At 40.4% G+C, this 13,244-nt stretch overlaps 1 protein-coding gene across 4 annotated transcripts; it reads left to right on the top strand.

Annotated features, from left to right (window-relative positions):
- Positions 1-3,982: 3,982 nt before the first annotated feature.
- LOC311120677 (ELAV-like protein 1) lies at positions 3,983-10,773 on the top strand. 4 transcript variants are annotated; one of them, XM_084195251.1, is made up of 7 exons: positions 3,983-4,095; positions 4,977-5,186; positions 6,516-6,732; positions 7,454-7,557; positions 8,497-8,650; positions 8,742-8,967; positions 9,078-10,773. In XM_084195251.1, the coding sequence occupies exons 2-7, from the start codon at positions 5,151-5,153 to the stop codon at positions 9,400-9,402; spliced, it is 1,062 nt and encodes a 353-aa protein (XP_084051377.1). In that variant the 5' UTR covers positions 3,983-4,095; positions 4,977-5,150; the 3' UTR covers positions 9,403-10,773. The 4 variants fall into 4 exon arrangements, with proteins under 4 accessions (XP_084051377.1, XP_084051379.1, XP_084051380.1 ...); XM_084195253.1 differs by having other exon boundaries at positions 3,986-4,095; positions 6,516-6,699; XM_084195254.1 differs by having other exon boundaries at positions 3,988-4,095; positions 5,127-5,186; positions 6,516-6,699.
- Positions 10,774-13,244: the final 2,471 nt, after the last annotated feature.

The following is a 13,244-nucleotide window of genomic DNA, read 5'->3' as shown; positions in this document are numbered from 1 at the left end:
TTATAGTTTTCTGGGCAGCTCCAGAGCCTCTAGGGTACCATCACAGGTGTGGTAATTGGCGTATTTAGTTGGTGAAACTGCTTAAAAGAGTGATCATCTTGCTTTCACTAATCCAATGTATACACATCAGTGAAGGGAGGAATGAATAGGCTCTCCTAAAGTGTTGGAAAGTGTCCTACATGTATGAACTTTACTTCTGCACACACTTCCTTTGTTTCTTAAGGATCAACTGGAATATGTAATGGCCACAATGTTTTGGTTCATTTGTTTGTTTTTGTTCACTGATGTAGATACGTGCTTGTTAAAAAATCCACTCCCATCAAAATACATTGTCAATATGTCACATATCCTGCAGACTACATATTAAAGATACTTTTACACTACCCTGCATGGCTTTTGAGTAATTAACTGGTTGATACTGTGCTGTGTTGTGTGGCTATCGTTTGATTGTAATTTTCCGGTATGTAGCTGGGTGATTCTGCACTTTGGCCCTGCAAGCTTTCAGAAATTAAAACTTATTGAAACACCATTTTAACAGTATTATAATTGTCTTTGATTTGTCTAGAAACAATATCTGATATTGGCTGCGATCGTACTGTTCAGGAATGTATATATTTTTGTCATTTTTCTCAGATAGCCATAGACAAATGTCATTTCCATCACGTCATTAAACATCCATTTTAATTGAAAATGAAATATCATACAATTAATTTATAACACATTTCTTATACATTTTTATATTAACTTGTATTTAATCTTATTTTAAAGGATTTTTAAGGTTTTCCTAATATTAAATAATAATAATAATAATATGCCATTTAGCAGACGCTTTTATCCAAAGCGACTTACAGTCATGCGTGCATACATTTTTGTGTATGGGTGGTCCCGGGGATCGAACCCACTACCTTGGCGTTACAAGCGCCGTGCTCTACCAGCTGAGCTACAGAGGACCACAACAATTCAACACGACGCCTGAACGTATAAACTTGCCTTTGTGACAGCTGAAAACATTTATTTATCATGAATAATAAGATATTTCCACCCAACCTTTTTTTGAGATTATGATAACAACCATATGATTTCCCTATCTAAAACAAATCAATCAATGTAAATTATACATAATATACTAATTTACCTAAAAAATATGGTTGTGGTGGAAATGACATCTATGTAAAAAACAGAACAAATATGAAAACAATATTTTATTGCAAACATTTTGAACAACAACCATTTTTAAACATTTAATTAATATAAGACAAAGTAAGATTCCAAAAGTAGCCGATGTGTAGAGCTCAAGGAAGTAGGCCAGTGTTTTTGAGAGATGGGCCCAGATAGCAAAGGGGTCATCCGCATAGAAGAGTTCAGTGAGCAAAGTGAAACTGTATCATTATCATTTGTGGTATATCCAACACAGGTGTGGAGGGTCACCTTCTTGTGAGAATCACCAAAGTGAACTGCCTGGATTTCACTGGTGTATTTACACAGGTAGTTCTCTGCAAAGTCAATATGCACGATGATCTCCTCTTTATGCAGATTCTCTTTCAATTCTCTCAGTTTGGAGTATTGGTGTCGAATGTTATACATGTGTTTCTCCAACTTCTCTTTCAATCCTTCGGAGAAGTCCTCCAGTAGAATCTGCAGTGTGCCACACACCTTTTCTTTTACTGTCAAATGTACAGTGAACTTCTCCATGTTTCACTCTCCGTTTTTCTTCTCTATCTCTCCACCATGTCTGCTCACCAGCATCAAAGTCAGATGTTGAAGCTCTTTTGCTTAGCAAAGGGAGCACTCTCTGTACATGCACTCTTTCTTTAGGTCCTCACAGCACAAATACTCAATAAGGTTCTCAATGTTGCTGCAGCTGATCACTTGGTGATCCTGTAGTTTGTCCGCCATGAACTGGATGTTTGCGTGAGTTTTGCAGAGGCATGTGTCCCAATCCTGGACTGTTGGCTTGACATCCCAAACTGACGTATTTTGCAGAATTCATAGTAGGACATTTTAATCTCTGAATATTCCCTCTTAAAACTTCTGATAAAGGTTCTGAATTGTGCCATTCAAGAAGCGCTTCTGTTTTTTTTTTTCATGTTCCTCGTTAGTATGTCCTTTTTCCCTGTTGTTCTACTGTTGTCATCATGTTCATAGAATTTAGTAATTTTCTTATCTGTGGCTGTGCTAATTATGTTACATTGCTTTTTCCTGGAGTATTGAAGACTTGTTGGCCTGTTTTCATTTGCCCTCATTGCTTTTGCTGAACATCCAAATTCTCAGTTTGCGTCTTTGACCAGGACATACTTTCTCAGGAAGTTGCCTCTGAGCATTTTTGAAGCCCCTTGTTTGTCCTTGGCACTGCGCATGTATTGATACTTTTGCTTTAACTCTGCAATGATGGCATTTTGAAAATAATACAATCCTTCTTAAGTTCTTCGGAGTTCCCTTCATTTGCTATTTTGTCTTTGGGAATCTTGTCTCTCCATTTTCTTCAACAGTTCATACCTTTTTTTGTATTTCTCAGTTTTCCATAAAGCTTTATCAAGTTTGACACTTGTCATGCAAAGATCTCTGTATGTTTTTGAGCGACCTCTTCCAAGCTTTTTCCTTCCAGCAAGTATTCGACTTCTCATTCCTGTTGCAGACAATGAGGAAGGGGTATCAGGGCATGCATCAGGGGCAGGTAAATTAGGGGCAGGTATGTTGGCCTCATGTTCTGGCTGCAAGTAATCTGGTGACTGAGGTGGTGTGATGCCTGATAGGTAGGTCTCCATTGCAACTGTTCTCTTTAAAGTCTGTCTTCTATTCTGTCGGTTGCATTTCCATTGCCTTCTCTTGCGTCTTTGTTCTCGCTTTGTAAGCTCAGAGATAGATTTCACTTCTCCCTTCTTTTTTTTCTTCCAGTATCTCTCCCTGTCTTTTTGCAGATGTTCCTGGTATCGTATAGGATCATTAAATTTTTTTTTCGATGTCTATGACATCTGTGCTGTTTTCTGTGGCATCTTCTAAAAACAAAGAAAAATACTATTTCAGTTTTCAACTTGTGCACACCTTGGAGCATTTTCTAGATTAAATTAATTTAAAACATGATTAAATAAGCCTAAAGTAAAAACTAATAACATAACGAATTTTTGTAATTTCCACCACGTTCTATCAATTCCACTACAGTTAAGTTTGTGATGGAAATGACTGTGATGGAAATGACACTTCTACAGTTTTTGGAGAAAAATGGCAGACTGCTTAGCATGCTTTGGCTAGTATTACAGCTAGCATATAGTTTACACTAACTACTAAGTTCTAGCACAAATTAAAGAAATTATAGCCTGTTTGGAAATGACTGACAATAAAAATATTCTCTACACAAGCTATATTTACCTAGATTTTTCTTCAACTTCTGGACATCACATCTGGAACAACTGTCCACTGCAGCCATGCGCTTCAACGTCACAACAAGTTTCCATGGTAACTAAATTAACATTATCTTGAAAAAACTTTATTAATGAGGAATTTGCCCTCAGAGGTGGAAATGACACCACTACCAAAGCACACGTATATTTTGTACAAAAAACAATAGAAAGGGCATACTCACAATAAATATTTATATAGATTTTATTTAATTGACTCTTTCTCTAGTAGATAACATTATAATTACAGATTATATCATGTTTTCGCATAGAAAAACATAGTAGAAGCTCAAAAGTCGGTCAGGGACAAGGGCAAAACAGTGAAATTGAGGTATAAAATACATCTGAAAAGTGGCTAAAATACTTGATAGAGAGGTGTTAAAACAATCTGGGGTGATTGTACTGTGAACATAACAAATAAAGAATGCAAATATATTTTTAAATAAAATCCCCAAAATTGACCCGAGGACATAAAGTGCCCGTAGTTGCAGAATCACCCAGCTATGTAACCACATCTGTAATTGGCAAGGGCAGTAACAAATAATCTGCAGAGGTGGGCGTGGAACTGTTTTCGTCAGCGGTCCTCCCTTGGTTTTGGTGCCTGCGAGAAGGAGCTGTCAGCTATCGTTAGCTAGCAAAAAAAAAAACGGAACGAAAGGCTTCTGACAAGAACAGCGAAAGCACCAACAACGAAAAGCTGGTAAGTTAGCTATATTCGTAGTAATCCAGTTGTTTATTTACCATTTCGCTCTGCTACAACAAAGTCGAATGCCACCCATGCGGTTTTGGAGGCCCACCAGTGTCTGCTAGCTAACCACAGATAGAATGAAATTTGAGCACATTTTAGCCAATTTGGCTAATCTAGCTAGGTGGCTAACTGTAGCTAGCAAGGCCCTGAACAGGGTGTCGGGGTTTTAGGTGCGAGAGAGGGACAGCATTCAACACAAGCTCGCGAAAATAAGGGAACGGTGGGCATGTGGCCTAGTTAGCTAACGTTAGGTAACTATTTCCTGTAACAATGTGTTCGCTATTTAGCGGCAAGTTAGCTGGATAACAAACGTTTCCCCAGGGCCAAGTCCATTTAATATGCGTCAGCAAATGTTTTTTTTCTTCCTTTTGCAGTTAGAAAACTAGCTGCTACTAACTAGTATTACTGCGCGGTAAAGATCGTAACTAGCCAGCTAGTAAGCAACCAAAGTGTTTACACCAAAGTGCTAGATAACTAGCCACTAGGTATTTAACGTTATATAGCTCGCTAGATACTGGCTAGCTCACACAAACTAGTAACTAACGTTATGGTTTTAAGTTTAACTATTGTTTGTCTACAGTAGTGTTCGATGAGGCGTAACGTTAGCTACAACAAACAGGCCAAATCTAGCTACAGTACAGATAGCTAAATTTGGTTAATAAGTTAGTTCGCTAACTTGCTAGCTAGCTACTGTATACAGTACTGGTTTGAATGTTCCAGTCAACTGAAACGCTGGTTGCTAGTTAAACATGCAACAGTCGTAATAGCTTAGTGGTCGTAAGATAGCTAGCTACTCGGGGGCTAACAAAATAATGCTCTGCTCTTCTTCACAGGTGCGTCAGAAGGGGGAGGCTCAATTTACCGTTTCGTTTTTGTTAAACTCATTATTCATTTTGTTTGAAAACAAACCCTGCCCCCTCCTCACCCCTATTATTTTTTTGTTTGCCCCAAATACATTATTTTGTTTGTGATACCTCCTCCAGCTTTGGGAGCAGTGAGGGGTCTTCATGGCTGTTCGAAGAGGCCACATCAGGTACCTAAAAGTGAGTATGACTTTTCCCATTAGAGGAAGATCAGTCCTAAAGTAATTGCTAGCTAGCTATTTAATCGGAGTGTATTAATATGTTATGCGTTGGCCCATGGTTTTCGAATGTATTGATAAACAACACTGGGCTTTCAATATCACTCTATACACAAGCATCATAAGAGGAAGTGTTTGAGTACCTACGCTTATTAACATACTGGTATAAATATTTATTAGTGTTCTGAAACAGAGAAAAAGACATTGAAATGATCCTCATAGTCAGACCATCGGTATTGGTCATCATGTTTACTAGTGAAATACAGGAGTTTCATTCATCCAAAGGCCTGCTGGGTGGCTAACCGTCTTACCCCACAGGAATACCCAATCAGATAGCCCATCTAAATGAATGGAGCTCTGTCAGAACACAGCACGGAGGCCTGGTCAAGGGGATGCAATGTTCAGAACAGTGGTAGCTGCTAGCTAACCCTCTTCCCACTGGACAGGGTTCAGAAATCTGCATTTTCAAAACGCAGACCATAAAAAAATCCTACTATGTCCTACTATGAGTTTTACATTGAAGTGCAACGGAAGCAGAAATTACAATAAGCATTTTAGATTTGCTTTTACAAAACGCGGTAAGATATTCTTATGTTTTTTTATTTTCTGCGTGAAAAACACAGAATTTTGCGTTAGCGTGACCCCTGCTGGGTAAGCAGGCATTTGCCCACAAGGCTTGTTCTAACACCCATGATGGCTGATTCTACTAATCAAAGCCTCAGAGCAGGGCTTGAGCAAAAGCCTGCACACCCAGTAGCTCTCCAGGAGGAATGGTTGGTTACCCCTTGTTTAGACCTCTGTCAGACCACAGCAACAAGGCTTGGTCAGTGGGATGAAGTGTTTAGAACGCTGCAGAAATGAAATGTGGAGGGGCTGACGGGGAGTTTCTCCATTCTACACAACATAATAATCTCAATGTTCTGTGACGTTTGTGGTCTCAACCTCTAATCCCAGAGCAGTGTCAGGGGGTTGTCTTGGTATAATGCGTGGTCAGACGAGTATGTAGAGAGTAGCTGAGAGTTGGGTCTGGCTGTGAAAGTACTGCAGGTGATTAACTTGTGGGTAAGAGGTGCTACAGTCACTGCTGCCAGCCAATAAGTTGATGATAATAATAATAATAAACATAATCAGGCTCTGTAGATTAGGATGCAATGTTTACAATGTTGCATGTAAAAATGTTATGTTATTGTGTTCCTTTTCTGATTGGTCTGCATACCATTGACGTTTCAGCCATGCTGGCCTACTTCCGAATGCCTGTTTTTCTCTTCCTTAACTGTGTCCCCTTCCCCAGGAGGTGTATGACATGTCCAACGGCTACGAGGATCACATGGGAGGAGGAGATGAGGTGACGGATGCCAAGACTAACCTGATAGTCAACTACCTTCCCCAGAGCATGAGTCAGGATGAGCTACGCAGCCTCTTCAGCAGCATTGGCGAGGTGGAGTCTGCCAAGCTCATACGGGACAAAGTGGCAGGTACGGAACACCTTGTCCCACAATGCACTACAGGTGTGTGACCTCTGACCTTGGAGTAGAATGAATGGAGGAGTTGGTCTGCTGCGTGTAGGGCTCACATTTACAGGGGTGTGTTCAGTGAACATTTTGCTATGTTGCGTCCTACTGAACATGACTCAGGTGTACCCCAGGGTGCTAGACACACCCTTAACAAACCGTGGGGACCCCCATAAGTGTTGAAATATTACGAAGGACACCTCCATAAGAATGTTTGTCCTAGCCAGCCAGTCAGTGTGTAGACTAACTGGTATCCTGCCCTGTCTGCCTCTTGTAGGTGTATGAGAACTGCTGATGAGACACAGCTTTGACATTCTCACTAGTAACTTTGTGGTGAGATGTTTGTAGTATCTATGCAAATAGCTTTATGTAATATGTTCTGTTTAGGCCTAGGACTATGTCTCGCTGCAATTTGAACATTTGTCCTCCTAAACTTGACATTTTGAGGTTTTCCAAATAGTTGTTGTATTTTGTATAAAGCTGTTGGTGTAGATATTTACCCATGCTCTCTGTCTGTCCGTGAGGGGCTCGGCTTTCCTTATTCCAGGAAAACAGTCCAGTTTGGTCGAAGCCTATTTCTTTGTCACGTGTTTTACGACTAGCATGCATTGTGTAGATTTGTTTTGTTTAATCATTTATTTGACCAGTGTGCCGATTTTTTTGAAACTATACAACGTTTTTTTATTTTCTTTTATTGTTTTCCTTTTTTTTTCTCTAGGCCACAGTTTAGGGTACGGATTTGTTAACTATCTTACCCCTAGCGATGCAGAAAGAGCTATCAATACTCTGAATGGACTAAGGCTACAGTCTAAAACTATCAAGGTAACGTGCAATAAGGTGTTCCTACAGTTCTGTGTCAACCCAACCATGTCATGTCATTAAACTAGCCCTTCTCTACTGAGGCGGCACGTCAAATCCACCCCTAGACACTTCCTCCTAGGCCCTGCTATGGATCTGAAAGGATTGCGTGGGTGTTAGCAATATGGTCTTATGTTAGCCTTTCTTTGCTCTTTTGATAGGCTCTTTGACATTTTCGCTAATACCAACCCAGTCGTTTCAGATGGGCATGTAGTGCCAAGGGTTGGATTTGGGAATCGGCGTTACTATGGGTCTATATTAGACAGGACAAGACAACATCTGATAGCCCACTGGCCCCGCTTCTGACGGATGGAGTAGAGAAATGTAACCGTATTTTCAACTTTATTGAAGACTAAACTTTATTTTTATTTATTTATTCAGCACCACTACTTCAGTTTGAATTTTTTAAGTTCATTTAAGTTTAGAACTTTTTATTTGGTTTGGTATGACATTTCTTTTCACTCCTGAGCATGTTTTTCCCTACGTTGATTTTTGTTACTATAATTGTTGTTTACTTAATTTTGAACACTCGGGAGGTACTACTTCTATATTGCCCATCACAGCTCACTCAGGGAATGGTTTTTTCTACGTAAAAGCCACAGTGGTCATTCAATGCACCTTATCACTATTTCATGTTCTGGTTTTGGAGATATTACTCATGAAGGCTCTATCAAAAGCAAACCATAGAACAGCTAGGACAACTACAAAACATGAATTTACCAGGATTGCATAATAATACACAAACATAATTCAATTCAAACAACCTTCCAACATCTACTTTTTATTTGAAAGTAATTTCTCATTTCTGGCAAGATATAATTCAGGGTTGTATGTAATAAGTGGGTACTACTGCGGGTATTGTCAGTGGTGTTTAATGTGCTCTGTGCTGCCCTCTGGTGTTAGGTCTCGTATGCGCGGCCGAGCTCTGACACCATTAAAGATGCCAACCTGTACATAAGTGGCCTGCCCAAGACCATGACCCAGAAAGACGTGGAGGACATGTTTGCTCGCTACGGACGCATCATCAACTCCCGTGTGCTGGTTGACCAGGCCTCGGGTAGGAACACACACACACACACTTTAGAACCAGGCCTCAGTGTGTTCGTCTGTCTCTCAGCTGAACCTATCCTGTTTATTTATTCTCCCAGGCCTGTCTCGTGGGGTGGCGTTCATTCGGTTTGACAAGCGAGCGGAGGCAGAGGACGCCATCAAAGACCTGAACGGACAGAAGCCCCCCGGATCCGCTGAGCCAATCACAGTGAAGTTTGCTGCCAGCCCCAACCAGGCCAAGAACACTCAGCTCATATCTCAGCTCTACCACAACCAGGGACGACGCTTTGGAGGGCCAGTTCACCACCAGGCTCAGAGATTCAGGTAACACACACTGGAATCTTTGTCCCCTCTCAGGTTCTCTAAAATGAGTGTGGACAACATCAGTGAAGAGAGACAGAGTGGTAACCCTAGCCCCCTCTGTCTTCCCCCAGGTTTTCTCCAATGTCTGTGGACCATATGAGCGGTATGTCTGGGGTGAGCGTGCCAGGGAATGCCACCTCTGGCTGGTGCATCTTCATCTACAACCTGGGCCAGGACGCTGACGAGGGCATCCTGTGGCAGATGTTTGGCCCCTTCGGAGCCGTCACCAACGTCAAGGTCATCCGCGACTTCAACACCAACAAGTGCAAAGGCTTCGGCTTTGTTACCATGACGAACTACGAGGAGGCCGCCATGGCGATCGGCAGCCTCAACGGTTACCGCCTCGGGGACAAGATCCTACAGGTGTCGTTCAAGACCAGCAAAGGCCACAAGTAGAGAGAGAGAGAGAGTGGGGTGGATAGAGGGAGAGGGAGGCGAGAAACCTCACGCCAGGCTTCTAATATGGAGGGTAGAGGTGTAAATTGCCTCAGTTTGACAAAACAAACTTGTTTTTATAGCGTTATCTCACTAAGCCCATTCTCACTCTGCATCTTTGTACTAGTCTAACAGAGAGTCTAGGCTGAGTTTGATATTTCTCTTGTTTTTTTTACTCATGCTTTGGGATGCTCCAAATGTAGTTCTAAATGTTTGTGGGGCCTCTATCCTGATATGGTGACCAATTTCACAATTTAAGAGTAGATTGTTTTTCTGTGAGACTAAACTATTGTCACTATGTGCCATATGAGTGGTAGAACCACGGTAGGGACTTGGAGAAGGATGCACTACATTCATACATCTAGGATCCACTGTAGAAGAAAGCATGCTGTGTCTTAGAAGCTGGTTCCAGTGTAGAAATAGATGCCTTAAGTTACCACCCGCACACCCTGTCAACCCATCCACTGTCTCCAACCATTCTAAAAGAAAAGCACTTTTTAAATCCTCATTATATAATGTCAGAGCGATAGTCAGCCGTTTTGACGTAAACCATACATTGGTCTTCGTTCACCTTGCAGAATCCGTTTTATACACAGTAAGTTAGGTACTGGATGGTACCATTTACATAGCAGCGTGTGTGTCCCGTTTTGGGGGTCTTTTAAAAGTTGTTTCTCTGAGAGGCCATGTAAAAAGGTCTGGAGATTTTAAAGTAGGAAAGTGTTTTAAGAAGGACCAAAGAAATGGAAGGATATGATCTAACTGCCCCAGGGCCCATATTCACATGCTGATCTAGGATCAGTTTGGTCTTATCGATCATTAATAAGTACGATTTATATGGACAGGAAGGAGCTGCTCCTAGATCAGCATTCAGTCCCCTGAGAGGCTTTGTGAATACGGACCCTGATTTATACAGTGAGTGGGCAGATGCTTACCGTTATGACTTATTTTCCCCCACCAGTAATAGTTTGGACATCTGAACAACCGGTACTAAGGCTGAATCTAACACAGAGGCGCAACACTGCTCTCTCTCTCATCCAGTTTGCTGTTTTTGTATAAAAAAAAGGTTTTCTCTTTAATATCTTTGATGTTTTTCTTGAATTTTCTTTCTGAGAGAAACTAACAAAACATTTTTGTCGAAGCGTAGATTACTGATCGGAGAGTTGAAGAGCGTTTTTTGTAACGCTCATCTCGGGGCTAAATAAGAATTGATGGCCTTTGTGATTTATTTTTGTTGGTATATATTTTTGTTGCTTTGGTTTTGTTTTTCGTCCTTTGTTTTGATTGTTTTACTTTGAATATGCAATCATTAAATTTTATTTAGGTTTGACTCAATGTTTTTGGTTTGTTTCTTTTATTTCTTCAGCTTTGGTTTGGGGTTTTCTGTTAGGATTGTGGAAGCTGAGGGAAGCTACAGACACCAGACTGCTAATATGATGATACTACAGTATGACGCTACACACCCCACTCCCATGGCGATATTACAGGATGTTTGAATGGTCAACTTAAGGGTTAGCTAGACTCTCTAAGATAGTCTGAAGGGCAGGAGGATGCAGTCTCCAGTGTAAAACACCTCAGACGTTGGCCTTATTTTCATTCAAATGGTTGTGTGAAACATGAGGCAGAGGGCTTTCAGGGTTTCAAAGATGGGAGTCCTACAGTTAAGGTACTGAAATGGTCTTGTTTCATGTTAATAGGAACTACGAGTTACTGATGAGGAATAGTCTGTTCTAATACAGGTACTGCAGGAGGCAGTTTGAGTCACTTATGACCCTTTGATCACGTCTGCCTTGCAGCCAACAAACACAGTCATCCTGAGAAACCGTCTGCCATTTTAGAAATGTGCAATAACCTAAAAGCTTGAAAAAAATAAAATATGCTAAACCCAGTTGTACTTAAGTGACGTTTTTAGACTGAAAATCAGAGAACTCTGACTCTGATCGGGAAGAAGACTGGCGGTTGGTTTGACATCGAGAATATTCCTACATCTGTTTTTGTTAACATAACTTGTTTGTGCACTTTTCATCACAAAGGCCTTTATTCTATGTAGGTTTGAGAGTGTAGTACTGTAGTCTGTTTGGAGATAAAATAACTGACCACAACACAGGATCAGAGAACTGGCGCTAGATAGTTTCCTGCTGCTGCAGATCTAGGATTAGTTTACCCTCACACAATCCTAACCTATACCATAATGGGTGACACTTGTTTTAGAAAATTAGGGGCTTGTCTCCTGGACTTTCACTAGAGATTCTCCATTGAGCATGATCTTATGTCCAGGGGTAGGTTTCATCTGTGTTCTGGAAACAGCTTAGAAACCAGACTTTTTAATTATCTCTTCTAAATGTATTGTGATCTGTCTTCTATCTATCTGATCTGCAAAGCCTTACTAGTTTCCACCCGCTCCTGTCACAGGAATATCCTCTCTAGGCCTCAGGCTAGTCACTATTGAAAATGTGATTTTAAGGAGAAGAAAATCGAAATATCTAGATGTTTGTTCTCATGGAGCAGTCCTGAACAGAGTGCAATATGTGGAAGGTATTTTTTAAAATTCTGGACCAGAAACGGTACTAGAGGAATTGGTTATTCTGAACCATAAACGGCGCAAGAGAGTGGTTAATCTGAACTAGAAACGGGACTAGAGGGAGTGGTTATTCTGAACCAGAAACGGGACAAGAGAGAGTGGTTATTCTGAACCAGAAACAGCACTAGAGGGAGTGGTTATTTTGAACCAGAAATGGCACTAGAGGGAGGGGTTATTCTGAACCAGAAACAGCACTAGAGGGAGTGGTTATTCTGAACCAGAAACAGCACTAGAGGGAGTGGTTATTCTGAACCAGAAACAGGACTAGAGAATTATTCTGACCCAGAAACGGCACTAAAGGGAGTGGTTATTCTGAACCAGAAACAGCACTAGAGGGAGTGGTTCACTTATTTTGTTCTCATCCTTTTGATATTAATTTTCTATTGAGTTGTACTAAACAGTCCTTGATTTACTAGCTTCTCAGAGTGCTAGTATGTTGAAATGCTAGTGGGTTTACTGGAATAACTACATGATTATGATTAACCTCTATTTTTAGCCTTAATTTATGTGGGAGAGATGGGAGAATGTGGCAACAGCAGTGGAGGCACAAATATGTAATTTATTTGATGTGTTGTATGTAGTTTTACATGTTTGTAAATTTTTCGTGTTGGAGTGTTCCTTTTGACTTTTTTAATGGATTCATTTTGATTTCCTCTGTTTGGTTTTGAATGAAGGCTGTTCAGAACCTGTCTAACACACAATTACCTTGAATAAAATATCTGAAAGCTTTATAAAGCTGAGCAGGATTATCTTTTTGGCTTAATGTGTGTACTGTGAGAGAGGGTGGGTTAAAAAGTTATGCTCAAATCATTACACTTCAAATTTTATTAGAAAATAACAATGTACAAGACAACTATCTTGCATGTACACAAATAATTTTCATTTGTATAAAAAACATTTTGAGGAGTTTCTTCAAGATCCTAGGTGTTCAAAGATGTAGATTGCAGTGAAATCTACTGTAAATCTACCAATAAGACATTGAAATATCAGTTATCCATTCTGTATTTGTTATAATTCAGTTGACAGAGGTAGAGATGAGAGGGTTTACCCCTAGTCACTGACTGTATATTAAAACTGATTTTCAGTATAAAGTCATCAATTTCAACACTTTCATGGTTGCAACATTCTCAGCAACGGTGAGCGGTTATTGAGAACATTTTAAGGCAACTCCTTTAAACTGACAACATTTAAGTTTAAACCATCTTTTTTTAAACTATTACTAAAT

This window comes from Coregonus lavaretus (assembly GCF_964263955.1).
Source record: "Coregonus lavaretus genome assembly, contig: HAP1_SCAFFOLD_579, whole genome shotgun sequence".
Lineage (NCBI taxonomy): Eukaryota > Metazoa > Chordata > Actinopteri > Salmoniformes > Salmonidae > Coregonus > Coregonus lavaretus.
This window is presented reverse-complemented; position numbering and strand designations above follow the sequence as displayed.

Bases quoted from the DNA above. Each gene is read 5' to 3' on its own strand.
- LOC311120677 (XM_084195251.1), top strand. From the start codon at position 5,151: ATGGCTGTTCGAAGAGGCCACATCAGGTACCTAAAA. The intron at 8,651-8,741 runs GTAGGAACACAC...TTATTCTCCCAG, and splicing joins GCTGGTTGACCAGGCCTCGG to GCCTGTCTCGTGGGGTGGCG. The intron at 8,968-9,077 runs GTAACACACACT...GTCTTCCCCCAG, and splicing joins CACCAGGCTCAGAGATTCAG to GTTTTCTCCAATGTCTGTGG.